At 31.2% G+C, this 16,604-nt stretch overlaps 1 protein-coding gene across 2 annotated transcripts; it reads right to left on the bottom strand.

Moving 5' to 3' along the window:
- Window positions 1–4,513: 4,513 nt before the first annotated feature.
- Window positions 4,514–9,651, bottom strand: LOC129902424 (uncharacterized). 2 transcript variants are annotated; one of them, XM_055977657.1, is made up of 9 exons: window positions 9,539–9,651; window positions 9,221–9,343; window positions 7,575–7,655; window positions 7,395–7,483; window positions 7,231–7,305; window positions 6,688–6,749; window positions 6,537–6,605; window positions 5,298–5,483; window positions 4,514–4,915 (listed from the first exon to the last, which is right to left on the bottom strand). In XM_055977657.1, exons 2-9 carry the CDS (start codon window positions 9,341–9,343, stop codon window positions 4,836–4,838), a joined length of 765 nt encoding a protein of 254 aa, XP_055833632.1. In that variant the 5' UTR covers window positions 9,539–9,651; the 3' UTR covers window positions 4,514–4,835. The 2 variants fall into 2 exon arrangements, with proteins under 2 accessions (XP_055833632.1, XP_055833633.1); XM_055977658.1 differs by having other exon boundaries at window positions 6,537–6,602.
- Between the last annotated feature and the right edge of the window lie 6,953 nt (window positions 9,652–16,604).

Genomic DNA, 16,604 nt, shown 5'->3' with positions numbered 1-16,604 from the left:
TCAGAAATAATTTGTCTACCTTTTCAAGAAATGAGTAAGATTGCATACACATCACCCTTCCCAAATTACACTTATAAAATTACATTGGATATGCTGTTAAATAGTTTATCCAAAACCCCGATAAGAAAACAGAATTATGATCCAAAATTATAACATAAAACATATATAGCTTGTTTCAGATCACAATTTTTTTATTCAATAATTTTTTTTCGTTCATTAAATTTGTGACCAGTCAAACACCCGTACGTAAATAATGGGAACTATTATAATCCAATCAAGTAGAACACTGTTGAATGCTAATCAGTTGGTAATAACAAGTAATTGAAACTTTGAATGGTTCAAGGCTGATGATCTGTTTAGAAATGATTGTTTCCATTTCTTCAAATAATATAGTAATATGCAAATAGACTTATAAAACATCTTGAATAATTAAACAGCATCAAGCTCTGATTGAAGAATGTCAACGAGACAAATTAGCAGGAAAAAAAGGATGTAAAAAAAGAAAAAAGAAGGGCACAACAATTGACTTGTCCATCATTTAACAACTCCATATATAAATTATCCTTTCCTTCATATATTGGCAAAAACAAAAGCCAACTTGTATGACTTCTTTAAAGCTCATATGTTTTCCAGTTAATTTAGTTGTGATTCTTGTTTTTTATATCGTCACTTTACATCATCCAAGTATTAAAACGTTTATTTTAGAGTTATGAGTCGAGACAGATTTAGAATTTGAAATTTATGATTCCTAATTAACTCGTATTAATCTTAAGTAGATATACCATGCATAAATAGAAATAGAGATTTTTTCCCACCTCAAATCATTGAAAAATTTGTGTTATAAAATATAATTATTTTTTTTCTATCTGTTCCCACTAAACCATCGCACTTATTTTTTTGGTAAAATTACCCTTTTACACATATTCCCCTAATATATTTATTTTTATTCCCATATACCTCAAAAAATTTCCAAATTCCCTCTTTTTCCTTTCTCTCTCTATACCTCTCTGATACATCCGCCTATTCCTTTATTCTTGCCCTAATTTGCTCTAGTTAATTTGTTACTCTTCAAGGTTCCAAATAAGGTATATTTCAATCTTTCCTTATATGGAATTTTACTTCATCCTCATTCAATCTGATTTCTCCTAAAATTTGTATATTTTGATTTCTTCTGAAAATCTTTGAAAAATCTTCTAAATTTTTATCATTTGTTTTCTTCTGTAAATCTTTCTGTTTTTGTTTCTCATACCTTCAATGAAATTTGTTCATGGTCTCAAACAGTCCACTAAAAATCAACGAATTCTTGTTTCTCCTGGTTCTGATTCGTCTTGGGAAGGTTACGACGAAGTTAGATCCAAACATCGTAACGATCCAACAGTGATGAATAAGCTACGTGAGAAGTTGAAGTCGAAAGTTACAGTTAAACATGCACCCAAAAAATAGACAACAAGATTGAAGGGGTTACAACACGCCCTAATCTCCCAAAGGTATGTGGTCAATTAAGTTTTTTGTTTTAGAATGAAAATTTTGTGAAGGTTTTAATGATTCTGATACATATCATTTATGTATCAGATTCATAATGTATTTTTAAAAGGAATTTTTTTTGGAGATTTTATATTTCTGATACATCATGTTTAAGTGTCAGTTTCTGTTGTTTTAATTTTTAATGATTCTGATACATATACATTTATGTATCAGATACATAATGTCTTTTTCAAATGTATTTTTTTTTGGAAATTTTCTATTTCTGATACATCATGTTTAAGTGTCAGTTTCTGTTATTTTAATTTTTAATGATTCTGATACATATACATTTATGTATCAGATACATAATGTCTTTTTCAAATGTATTTTTTTGGAGATTTTCTATTTCTGATACATCATGTTTAAGTGTCATTTTATGTTGTTTCAAGTTTTAACGAAGCTGATACATATCATTTATGTATCAGATACATAATGTCTTTTTCAAATGCAATTATTTGAGATTTACTATTTCTGATACATTATGTTTAAGTCCCAGTTTCTGTTATTTCAAGTTTAATGATTCTGATACATCTACATTTATGTATCAGATACATAATGTCTGTTTCATATGCAATTTTTTGAGAATTATTATTTCTGATACATTATCTTTAAGTCTCAGTATTTGTTATTTTCAAGTTTTAATGATTTTGATACATATACATTTATGTATCAGATACATAATGTTTTTTTCAAATGCAATTTTTTGGAGATTTACTATTTCTGATGCATCAAGTGTAAGTGTCATTTTTTGATGTTTCAAGTTTTAATGATTCTGATACTTCTACATTTATGTATCAGAATATAATATATAATTGTTTTTGATACATCTTCTGTATGTATCAGATTCTCATCTCATGTATCAGATTCTCATCTCATGCATCAGATATTTTAATGCATATGATACATCGTATTTATGTATAAAGTTCAAGTTGTATTTAAGCATTTTTATGTCAATGCAGGGAATGAAATACGTCATCAAGAAGATCCCGTCCCACCCATTGAGATTCGAAACGGCATATAGGGCTAATTTTCTTGATGATTTTGAATCATCAATAGGTGGAGATATTGTTGTCAGAAGGCCATGGATGGTTATGTTAGCGATAACGACGATCCAAAAAAAACTAGGAGAGACATCTCTCCAAACCAAGGAGAACTGATTGATGTCCAGTAGTTTTTTTTTTATAGTAAACATTTTAGGTGATTCTGATTCTTTTAATGTATCTGATACATAAACTGTAATGTATCAGATTTAATATGTTTTAATATTTTCATACATCAGATTTACTATATTTTTCTCTGGTGTCAAAATCGAATATAAAATCAAAGTTTATGTTTTATATTTCTACTGTATCAAACTTGTATCGAGTATAATATTCATAAGTGTCACATTTTGTGAATTCTGATACATGAATCAAGTTTTATTTATTATGATACATCATGCACATGTATAAGATTCTCATTTCTCAATATTTAATGATTCCGATACATTAATTTTTAAAATTCACGTACATAACTGTCGCCTTCTTTAATAGATCAGTAATTGATATAAAGAGTCAATCTTTTATCCATAAATAGCTGATGTGCATTAACTATTATATAGCTAAAGTTATGTATCAGATACATAACTTATGTATCAGCAAAAGTGAAAAAATAACTGAAATCAAATTCGGTATGAATTGATGCTCTGTTTTTTCCATTGGAGACGACGCACTGTTTTTTGGCTTGAATCTTCATGAACATAACAATTGATTTTTTTAACAATTGATGTATCAGATACATAACTTATGTATCACCAAAACTGGAAAAAAATTAAAATCGAAGTTGGTTTGAATTTATGCTCTGTTTTTTTGGCTTGAATCTTCAACTTCACAACCGTTATTTTTTAACCAAAGTAATCCCATTAATTAGATTAATAATTGATTTAAAGAACCAATCATCCATTATATTAAGATATTATCCATAAATAGATGATCTTCATTAATTACTCATTAGATAATTGATGTATCATATACAAAACTAATGTATCAGAAAAGTTGAAAAAAAAGGGGATATCGGGTAATTTTGATACAATGAGGGATGTATAGTAATTAGACTTTTCCATTATGGGATTTAGGTAAAGTTTACAAAGTAACTGAATTCTAATAAACCCATACAGGGTTATACTAGATCCGTCTTTGTTAGGAGCCTTCTAGGCTCGTTTTTTTTTTTTCCTTTTCTGTGTCAGTATAAATTATAGAAAACTTCCAACGATAGAGAAACTAAGTCTTGGCATTATTAGATTAGAACATGTTTAAATGGAGCGACATAAAGTAAGTTAACATATTCGATCCCAACTTAGTTTGAACTGAGACATAATTATTGTTGTACTATGCTATTCATTAATAAGATCTTCATCTCAATACTGTTGTAAAGGCGATGTTGTAAAGCTCATTAAGAAATTCTTTGAAAAGAAGCTAAATCATCTTTCCTTTAATTGTGCCAAACCAAACATGAAATGCTGACAAGATTAAAGCTCCTACATATTTTCCATTTCCTTGTACACTTAGCCATAAAAAATCGTCCTTCTGTATTCATGTTCTACACTTCATGTCCCATAATTATACATTATTTACACTGATAGATGTAGACCCATCGGCAATGTTAAAAGCTGCGACCATTCTCAAGAACAAAACCGATAGCATTAAGAGAAGCACTATAACCAAGTGAAACAAGGGCGGCAAAATATAGACACTATTTGCCGATTCTTGAATCGATTTACGATCAGAGCTTCCAAGACATATCAAAGGGGATTGGGAACTATTTTCAAATTCTTTTAAGGAGATTATAAGCCCCTTTTCACCATCCCACAATGTATGTCATATTCCACTGTTCGATAAGAACCATACACCAATCTATAGTAATTCAACGTCATTGTAAAAGCAGAAGACTTGTTACACTTGCTTAATAAAGAGCATGAAAAGCAGTAGAAAATATGCAATTGGGAGTATCCTGCCACCTAAAAACAAGGAAAATTTACGAACAAGATCAACACTGAACATGTCAACAAACAAAGACAAATCAAAGAATGTGCTGCTCACTAACGAAATTACACTTGACCAACCACCTAATCAAGCAGAACGAAGATAGAAGATATCAAGAAAACAAAGAAAAAAAACTCACCACATACGGGCGGTCATGAAATCTATAATTAGTCTACTCTGATTACAGATAGATAACCTACTGTTAACACGGAGTAACTAAGGAATGAAAAACATAGAACATGGAGCAGGCACTCGTAGCACATAATCTCTGTATTCTTCAAGTTCGACCATTTAAGCACCACCGCCTTGGATCGGCCCATTAGATCTGAATCCACGTCCCCTACCGCGAGTTCCCCTTCCACGGCCACGGCCTACGACAAAATAAAAATCTTAGCTAAAGATGTGTCAAGAATATAAAAATCGGGTAGATAACTAGCAATTTTCTCAGTTGTTGGAGTAACAAAAATGTCTACTATTAGGACATGCATCTTCTAAGTCATGAAACCAATGGAGCTCCAAGGCATGCATTGCATAAACCATTCCACCATGGATTTCCAAGAAATTGTTCATAACTGTTCACAGCATGAAACAAACCACATACAATGCCTCCACTCTAGTGAAGGGAAAACTACCACATCAAATAAAGGTTATTGAATTGAGGGCAAGGAAGGGCAGTTGGGTATCAGCCTCAACTAAATATACAGAATAAACCATAAAACAAATACAAACTATGGAAAGGCAGCAAAGCTCTACCTCGTCCCTGCATGGGGGCTTCTTGATTGTAAAAGCCACCATCTTGCTGGGCATCCTGCGGACCATTGTACCCTCCCCTTCCACGGCCACGGAAGCTACGACCTCTGCCTCGACCCCTACCCCTACCATAGCTCCGATTGCGCTCATACCCACCATCATCGTACTCAGCCGGCATAAATCCATTTCCTGGATAAGATAGCAGCCAGCATGTCATGAACAATAACCACTTACACTCGCATTCTGTAAAATCAGCCAATTACACATCGACAGAGAGCAGCCCTATTATCTTTCATCATTCCCAACATACGGTTCTCATTTAAAAATATGGTGAAGAAAAACAAGAGAGAGTTCTCCTTGTACATGTCATTCAAACTTCAGTGACTTTAAGCACATGTATCTGGAATTCAAAACATAAGGTGAAAGTATGCATGGAGAACCTTTAAGACAACATTTATCTGCCCCATCTCAAACAAGCATACATTTCAATCAAGCATTCAGAATGAATTGTTCAAGTTTACAAAATTGTAATTTTGAGCATATTACCTCGCTCAATGGAAATCTACCTCTTAGCAAAAATCAGACACATGATGTTGCTGAGACAAGGATTGACAAATGGCTTTCTGAAAGCTTAGCATTCATTATTAATTTAGAAAATTATTTCAAAAGCATATATAGCTTTGGCATATCTCATTATTTTGATATTAGATATTACTTTTAATCAGGACAGGATCAACAGCCGCACGAGCCTCGACTAAGGCATATGGGATGAATCAGCCTAATTTCAACCCTGCTGTGAATTAAAAACTTGGTGATTTATCTCCCCTTACAAATGAATCCCTTTACCAGGACATGTACGCATAGTTCTATCCCAGCAATGAATCTGTTTACCAGGACATCTATACATAGTTCCCTCTACCCCAGCAATGAATCTCTTTACCCGGACATGAATGCATACTTCCTCTGTCTGGTTTTACATAAAGGAAGAGAACAAACTTACATTTAAAGGTGATTTCTGTTTGTTTTTTTTAAATTAAAAAAAAATAGAAAGGTAACAGTAAAAGGATTTTTACTCCAACTTAATATTGAACAGATAGAGGGCCACTCCAATGAGCCACACACACTGAATAAGACAACTCCCAAAAGCATCAAAGCATCTTTTGCACGTGTAAGCTGAATCAAATCTTTAAATCTTACATCATCATCCGAGCCTTTATGAAAAAGCTCCAAAAGAATTCATACCTGGAAAGCCTCTGGACCTTCCCCTTCCTCTACCACCACGGCCTCTTCGTCCACCACTAGGAGATCCTTCTAAATAATCATATATTAGCAAATAATACCACGGCGTTTCACATACTACCAGCATTTGCATCCATTTATAAAAGAAACAAACCTCCATCATAGTCAAAATCTGTTGACACTTTCACCTGGTCTGCTGGCAATGGTGGTTGGTACCTGTAGGCGAGAGCAAAGCATGAGCCTACAAGTTTTGCAAACCAATTTGCTCGCACCAAATTCTATACTTCCACGACAACCACATTATTTATCAGTTTTGCACATTGACCACCACTGAACTTGAGAAAGAAATATCTCAGGCCCAGTGAATGCAGTGTACACAAGTGTAGACCTCTTTAAGATTGTAACGTTAATAACGCCTCCTGCCCAACGAATTTTACAACCATCTATCTAATATTTCCTACGGCTACTAGTTATATAATATAACAATATGATATAATAATATATCAAACTTACATTTTTAATTCCATCTACAGTATAGATGGAAGTACTTCAAAATAGGAAGATCTAATTCCACATACATTCGAGATTAAGATAGAAATATTACATAACAGACTCAAAAAATGAGTAATAACTAAATCTGACTTCCTCGTGTGCTTGGGGGGGGGGGGATTTACACTATAAAGACCAAAATACTCACCCCACAGCATCCTTATCCAGCTCCTTTTTGGAGAGAATAATTGTGATCATTGAGACATGCCTGGTGGTCTCGAGACTGCAGCGAATAGAGCAGTTACGTATATTAATTAGAGCAATAAATACAGCAACACAACTTAATTTCCAAAGCTTCAAATATGCACTTACGGCAGGAGGCCTTCTTCAAGGGGTTCCCATGTATCAGTAATATCTGTGGATGTAATAGATGTTACTTGGTGAAGACCAACAATTCTCCTCTGCACAAGCCCCATGCAAATATGCAAATTCCATCAGCAATCAAATAGGTAAAACAACAGAAACTATATAGGAGAAACATTCACTTTTAACCTTAATCAATTCCACAATTGTCACTGTTTTGTTGATTGCCCTGCCCATTGCCTTGAACACAATCTCCTCTGATTCTTTCTCCTACATATATTGCATTTAACAAGGATGTCAAGTTCTGAAGAGTGACACACAAGATAATATCAATAATAGAATGGTAAAAACATGAAAGCACATTATGCAGGCATATGCAACATATAATAACTAGGTTTTATTACTTTTTCAGGAATTTACATTAAAAACCAATTCCCTTCCTGCAAAAAAGATCAAAAACAGGTGGGGAAGGTCCACCAAGAACAAGAAATTGAAATAAAATCAAATTTCCCTCCGAACTAAGCACAAAACTGTCTACACCTTTTAATTTTTTCTTTATCGTTTGAGGAAAGCAAAACGAGTTGGTTTGCAAAAGGCTGTGATACAGAATTATATACACTCTCTTTGGCCAACGTATAGGATATATTGACAGTTATCCTATAGGTATTTAGAGAGAATGATCAGATGGAGATCATATAACTCAGAAGTGCATGAAACTAGACAGGCCTTATCGTAACAAAGCTCCAATCAAATTAATACAATAACTGACACATCAACCAGGAAAATAAGTAATCTGACAGCAATATAAGCAAGACAATGCAACAAAATAACACCCTCTTCTACACTTCACCCCAAAAAAGGAAAGGTAAGCTCAAACCAAAGAAAGAACTTGGATTACAAACAATTCCACTACCAATGATACAAGCACTAAGCAGATCTTAAGCGTCTCAAAAGAATAAAACCAAACAAACATTTCAAATATCTACATATTGGGATCGTAGGGCATCTCTAACTGATTCTACACAAATTTCAAAATTTGCAAGATATATAATCAATTAAAACCATAGACATTTTAATCTTCTATGGGATGCTTCCAATCAAACAAATATTTTTCTATCGTCAGTTCCATTTCCATCCACTATTACTAATAAATTATATAAGCATATCATATACAACAGAATGGCCACAGTAACACAGATAAATAAGCACATAACATAACCAAAAAAAACAGAGCACATGGAGAATTCGTCTAAAAAGCCCTTAAATTTAAACAAGCTAAGCAGAAAAAGTAACAAATTTCATTATTTGCACGATAAAATCAATTAAAACTACACACATTTTAATCTTCTTCTATGTGATGCTTTTCAATCAAACTAATATTTTTCCATCGTCACTCCAGTTTCCTTCCACTATTACTAACAAATTATATAAGCAAAATTTAGCATATCTGGACATAGCACAATATACAACAGAATCACCACAATAAAACAGATAAACAGGCACATAGCACAAGATAACAAAACAAAACACAGAGCACGCAGAGGATTCTTCTAAAAAGGCCCTTAAATTCATACAAGCTAAGCAGAAAAAATAACAAATTTCATAATTTGCAAGAAACTATACACATTTTAATCTTCTATGTGATGATTTCAATCAAACAAATATTTTTCCATCTTCACTTCAGTTTAACCAAATACAGACATCGCACCATATACAAAGTAATGGCCGCAGTAAAACAGACAAACAGGCACATAACATAACAAAAAAAAACAGAGCACACAGGCGATTCTTCTATAAAAAATAAGAAAAGATTACATTTTTATAAGAGAAATCACCTGAAGCAAGGTCATAGCATAGGTGATATAGCTTCGCATCCTCCCCTGGCTAGTAATCCGAATCTCATTCGCATCAATAGGTGTGTCAACCCTTGGCTTCTCCACTTTCTGGTACCGATCCATCTATTCATCAAAAAACCATAAACAAACATCAAATCTCAACAATTAACACAATAAAAATTCATCAAATCACAATAATTAACAACAAAAACAAAACATAAAAAAAATTCATCAAACTAAGCTTACAGATGAAAGAAATTAGGGCGAAATCGATTAGATCTAAGAAGAAAGAAAGTGAAATATGTATATATTTAGTACCTTGGTATAAGAATAAGGATAAGATTAGTATTATTCTTCTCCACGAAAGAAGAGCCCTCTTCTTCGGCTTCGTTTCTTCGTTTACGCCCTAACCGTTTTGGCTCTCATTTTCGATCTACTTATAGTGCCGGGTTTCTCGTTTGCCCTAACTCCATTTTACCGGTCCAACCGGTTTGCAGTTCAACCTTATCCACGTATATACCAACACCTTTTTCAAATTTATCACACATAAAACTATAACTTTATATTATTAGTACTCCAGCACACTTTCCGTTCCAGAAAAATATTACTTTTTTATAATTATTAATAATTTAATTCATAATAAAATGACTATAGCAACACAAAAATTTTAAAAGTAATAATTTTTTAAAAAAATTTATGTCTAATCAGATAGTATCACATAAATTAAAATAAAAAAATAATTATTTTAGATAGAATTTTGGAGTTTATTTTATATCTCATTTATGCATTATTGAATGATGGGATGTGCAAATAATTTAATGTTTTCATCCGTCTTAATTGATAAGCGAAATTATAGAAATATTTTTTTTATAATATGGACATATGATAAGCGAATTATAGAAATATCAGACCATTCATAATTATTCATTTTAGTATCGCCTTCTACTTTGAAATAATTGTATCTTTCTATATTAGAAAATAGTTTAATTTGAAATTTCTTATTTCAGATATTATCATATAAAGTTGAGATTAAAAAAGTTGTAACTTAATAATTAGATCGCTACTATTTTAAGCTAATTAATTAAATATATGTATGGACATTTTCAAGAAGAAAGCTCCTTGAGCTTAGTTTATTATATACACATCACTCTCTAGTTAATTTATCTTCAAATATGAAAATTATACAGTTTTTTAAGGTGGAGAGGATATACATGAGAAAATATCATCCAATCATTTTCACAATTTCTCTATAACAACAAACACTCTCTTTCTTCTTTTTTCCTAATTTCAATATGAATTCGATCGTCAAATTTTATAATTTTGTTGAAATTGATATATTTTGAAACCAGAAAGTAGCAAATTACAGTTTAATGCAAATTTTGGGATGTCTATTTTCCATATTATCTTTCATATCAAGATATATATATTTAAACAAAAAGAGGAACCAATTGGATGACCTTCATTAATCTTGATCATGTTAGAAAATGTTTTAGTGGATTCATATCACTAACTCGAAAACAAAATAAGTATTAATCGAATTTCTCCACGCAAACACTATTACAATTTTGGAACGTTAACAATAAAAGAAAATTGCAAAACAATATAGGAAATCAAAAGGAGACAAGCGACAATTTGCAAAATAATACACATGTTAGTGGATAGTTGAGTATAAATCCCAAATAAAACCCTTAAACATTTTACTCGATCAAATAATTCCAACTGGGTCAGTCTCTTTCACCACTTTTAGCCCATAATTCCTTATAAGTCCACTTGTTTTGAACTTCCCCTAGACCCTAGATAGTCCAATGGTGAAATGAAAATTGAAATTGGGCATCTTGATGATTTGTGTCATGTGACATTTGTCCAGTACTGGACCCAAACAAACACATAACCATAACCAAATCCATTTGACGAAATTGGCAACTTAATTGGACCAGGCTTGTAGTTGTGGGCTACAAAGCCCATCATATATAGGTAATCTGATGTGGTTACAACTTGCATGTCCAGGCCCAAACTTAACTATTTAATATAGTTCGAGAACACACACAACACATATGATGTCCCTCTTTTTAATTAGTAGATTTTAATTTTTTGGACATTTCAATAATAAATATAAAAATATAAAAGTAGAGGATATATTCCTTCTTCAAAACTTTTTAAAATAAATTTACTTAGGAAGAAAGTAACACGGAGTATGTAGTTTTTAGTGAATGGTATGTTGCCATGGTCTAATAGGTTCGTGGAACTGTAAGAGAAATAAAAAGAGTCATTTACTAAATAATTATCGCGAAAAAGAACAACCGGCGAAAATTTCGGATGTATTTGTTACTGTAGTCCCTTCTTATATACGACTCAATCAGCGAGGTACTTGTGTTATTGCTTCCTAACTGTTTTTTACAAATAAACAAGCATTGTTCAACACTTTCATTTACTAATCCATAAATAAACTTTACTTTATCTCCCTTTTTTCTTGTTAGTTTTAGTATCAAATCATGTTGACACAACTAGCCAACATGTAAACTCTTGACTATGATTCTAATTATTATCTTTTGACTATTGAATTATTTCTTTAAAGATCTAACTTCATAATTATTTCTTTAAGGATCTAACTTCATAAACAATGAGTTAATCATCAATAAGAGGAGTTGTCAAATTGGTTGAGTAAGTGATCTCTCAATTGAGTTGGAAACTCTGAAGTTTGACCCCCCCTGCATACCGCTTATCTGGTCAAATTTGATGCACGGAACTTGCCTAATACAATTCTACCTATCTTGTATGATTAACAGGCTAAAATTTGAATAATACAGTCATTTTTGTCTTTTTTTTTTCCTTTCTTTTATTTAACTCTCATTCTATTATCGAAATAATTCCACATACCATTTTAACCTCTATTTTGGAGTTTCAAATTTCATAACTGAAATTCCATGAAATTATCTTGATATTATATTGAAAGGATTTTGTTTGTCATCCAACCAAAACCTTAGATGATTATTAACCGGGAAATTTATATAAATGTACAACATTAAGAAAATATTTACTATTTATAGCAATAATTTTTTTCACTGAACACTTATAATATAATTATAATACAATTTTAATACATATTAGCGAGAATAATTTATAAAACTCATATAATACAAGTTTTATTCATGGATACTTAATTTATCACGTACTTTAATACACTTATAATACATTGTGTCAATTTCTTACCAAACAAGTATAATATATTTTAAAACATTTATAATACATTTATATTGCATGCATAATTCACTTTTAATACATAGTAGATATATCATAATATTGTTATATATTGCTATAAATGATAATAAATAAAAAGTATCACTAAAATCAGTAATTATTTATTAAAAAGTTATTTTCTAGTAATTTTTCCTTATTAACCTAACCCAAGGGCCCATTTTCAAGAAAAGGTAAGGTGGCCTAACATATCAAAGAAGGGCCATATATATATATATAAACATAATGCGTCTAATCTTAGAGATGATTACCAACCCATTGTTATAGTAAAATATAAATCAAATGCCAAAGTGATTGTGCAAAAGAAAGAGTATAAAATCTCACATCAATAATACACTTTCTATCATCAACAAAACCTGAAAAGATAAGGGGAAAATTTTCAAACTTATCTATCTTTAGTGGAAACCATGACCCTTCACTTTGTTTCTTTACTAAGCAAAAATAGCCCACCTGATCCCAACATATCTACCTTGCCTTAAATCATATCCTACTTCATTCCCACTTGCTAATTGAGCTATGCTTGTACCCAAAAAAAATTTAAAACATTTTTATTCCATGTTTGTTTTGTTAATTTTCTATAACAATCAAATATTCGAAGCTCACTTATATAATTACTACATTCGAATTCATATCACATAGGGTCCATTAAAGGAGAAAGTAGTGTTGTAGAAATACTCCTGACGGAATTACGTTTCAACCATGTTTTTGAAAATTTGTTATTGTTGTGAAGGTTCAAATTTCATAGGTGAAAATTCATGTATATATATTGAAATTTTACCCAACTCCTTGTCATATTTTTTTTTGTTATCTGGTATTTATTTGAATCTAAAACCTCTATTTAAGAGTAGATGTATCACATCCATCTGATCACTTCCCTTAATCATAGACAGAAATATGTAGAGCAAGAGGGGTTCAGTTGAATCTCCTTTATCGAAAATTATACTACACAAAGATTTTGGTAGAGTGCAAAGATTCATAATTTGATTTTTAAGTTCACTAGTTCAAATTTCTAGTGTGATTTTTTTCCTTAATATAATCCTCTTGCATAAATCTCTAGCTCCATTACTGCCTAATGGTAGTTTAGATTCCTTCCCACTTGAGCCCACTTGAGCCATCTTGTACCCAAAAGCCGAAATAAATCAAACTTATCATCTTCGGCTTATTACCCAAAACAGTTTTATACTATATTTGTTGCCTTTTTTAGATGAATGTTTGAATGAATTTTAATTTGAAAGAATTGTAATTGGACGTGATTTGAAAGTGATTGGATATAGAACTTACTATTGTGCTTCAAAAACGCCAATTTTATTTGTTTGATACTTTCTTTTGTTTCACTCGGTAAAAAAAAGGTGATTGGGTATACGTATATTTATAAGTCGATCGAACTAGCTTTATTAACACTTTTAAGTTTATATATTACCTACATAAAATAAAATAACAAGAACAATCAAGTGAAATTCCACAACTAGGGTCTGAAGAGGGTAAACGAAGGTAGGACGGCTATTTTCGAAAGACCCTCGGCTCAATAAAAGCACAAAAAGAGGTTAGATAAGGCTAAGAAGTTCAAAGTGATATGGGAAAGCAAATAACGAGAGCATAAAATAGAGTAATCAAAGTACAGAAAGTAATAGATAATAACAGAAATCAGAGCACAAGAAATTATAGTGCGCTAATGTGCCTACTAATAAGGGAGAATAACGAGACTATGTACTAGTCCTATCTAAGGTCATGTCCTCGGTAAGCTGTAGCTGCACCATGTCCTGTCTAATCACCTCTCCCCAATATTTCTTCGGCCGACCCCTACCTCTTCTGAAACCATCCATAGCCAACCTCTCACACCTCCGCACTGGGGCATCTGTGTCTCTCCTCTTCACATGCCCAAACCATCTCAGTAGTATTTTTTGTATCTTGTCTTCCACCGAAACCACTCCTACTTTGTCCCGAATAGCCTCGTTTCTAATCATGTCGCTCCTAGTTTGCCTACACATCCATCTCAACATTCTCATCTCGACAACTTTCATCTTTTGAACGTGAGAAACCTTAACTGGCCAACACTCCGCCTCATATAACATAGTCGTTCTAACCACCACTTTGTAGAACTTGCCCTTAAGTTGTGGTGGCACCTTCTTGTCACATAGCACACCGGAAGCGAGCCTCCATTTCATCCACCCTGTCCCAATACGGTGTGTGACATCCTCGTCAATCTCCCCGCTGCCATGCATGATAGACCCAAGGTACTTGAAACTATTTTTCTTTTGGATGGCCTGGTCACCAAGCCTAACTTCCGCGCCAACCTCCTGAAGTGTCTCACTGAACTTGCACTCTAAGTACTATGTTTTGGTCCTATTCAGCTCAAACCCTTTAAACTCCAAGATATGTCTCAAATCCTCCAGCTTAGCGTTAACTCCACTACGAGTCTCATACATTACCTACATAGCAAATGTTTTTAAAAAATCATAATAAGCCAAAATCGACGAAAAATGTTACTACTTTTAAATTTATAATCACTCTTGATTATTATTTTTTTCAAGATTTTAACTAATTTATAGCTTTTCTAATTCCCAAAAGACCCTTTCTTTGTATTTCATTTTCCACGTTCGTCATTCTCCTTGTAAATATACTATTTAATATATATATATATATATATATATATATATATATATATATATATATATATATATATATAAAAAGATATTTTGATTATTTTAACAAAAAAATCAGTCACATTAATAGTTAATTGTATTGGTTTGAATACAAGTTATGCTGGGATAAGTTATGTTGGATAAGTTATGTTGGATAAGTTATGATGGGATTAGTTATACTCAGAGTAGTTTTTATTGTTTGTTTGGTTGGTTATATTCAAAGTTATAGTCATTGCATAATTTTTAAAATAAGTTGTTTGTTTACGAAAATACCCTCCATCTTGATTAACTTTTTTTTACGTTTTTTTGCAAGCTTTAATTATTCATTCCTTAAAATAAAATTTTCAACTTATTTAATTTAAATATTTTTATTTATGCATTTCCATGATTGTGCCACGTGTTTTTAAAATTAAACTTTCATCTTATTTAACTTAAAAATTAAAAAAATTATCTCATTTAGCTTTAAATAAAATTTCCATCTTATTTAACTTAAATATAAAACTTTCCTCTTATTTAGCTTAAAAATAAAACTTCCATCTTGTTTAGCTTAAAAATAAAACTTTTATTTTATGTTTATTAAAGTAAAAGAAATTTTGTTATTAAAATTATCTACATTTTAAAGTTATCTACATTTTAATTGTTATATAAAATATATTTTTTTAAGTTAGTAATAAACTATTTAATTATTTAGTAGTGGATTGAACATTTTAAGAGAAATCAAAATATAAATAAACATAAGAATTAGACAAATAAATTCAACTTATAATATATTCATAAATAGAAATTGTATTTATAAAATGTAATTTTTTAATAGAAAAATATATTATCATAAAAATAATAATTAATTAAAGTTATGAATGTTATTATAAATGTATTTAAAAATTATATAAATATACATGAATGTAAAAGTGGTGTATAAAATAAAGTTTAAGGGGATATTTTTGTTATTTTACATTTTTATCCCAAGATAAGTTTATCCTGGGATTAGTATTCCACTCATAGGACGAATAACTTATCATAGTACTAATTATTAATCCTGAGATAAGTTATCTCAGTTTTTACAACCAAACAAAGGATTAAAGGCTACTTAAAAATTATCCCAAAATTAATTCCTTTTATCCATCATATCAAACGATCCATTACATAATAGCTTTTGTTTTAGTCCGTAGGTTATGTGAAATAATGGATTCGATCGTACCCTTAATTTTAAATTAATCATGACTTTAAAGAAATCTTATGGTAATTAGCTAGCACTTAGACCAATCCTTTTATGAAGTAAACGTATTGGACTGATAAACTTCACACACCTGCACAGTGTAGCAAAATAAAAAATAGTTTTCTTTTTTCCAACTCTTGCCGTAAAGAAAAAGCAGTGTTTATTATTAATATCTCTTCAAAAGTTTTTTTGAAATCCACACAAGTTGTTAGTGGGTGCATCTTAGTAAAAGCTTTTTTTATATGTGCCAAAGTTTTTCATATTTCTTGTT

This window comes from Solanum dulcamara, chromosome 9 (genome assembly GCF_947179165.1).
Source record: "Solanum dulcamara chromosome 9, daSolDulc1.2, whole genome shotgun sequence".
NCBI classification, from domain to species: Eukaryota; Viridiplantae; Streptophyta; class Magnoliopsida; order Solanales; family Solanaceae; genus Solanum; species Solanum dulcamara.
This window is presented reverse-complemented; position numbering and strand designations above follow the sequence as displayed.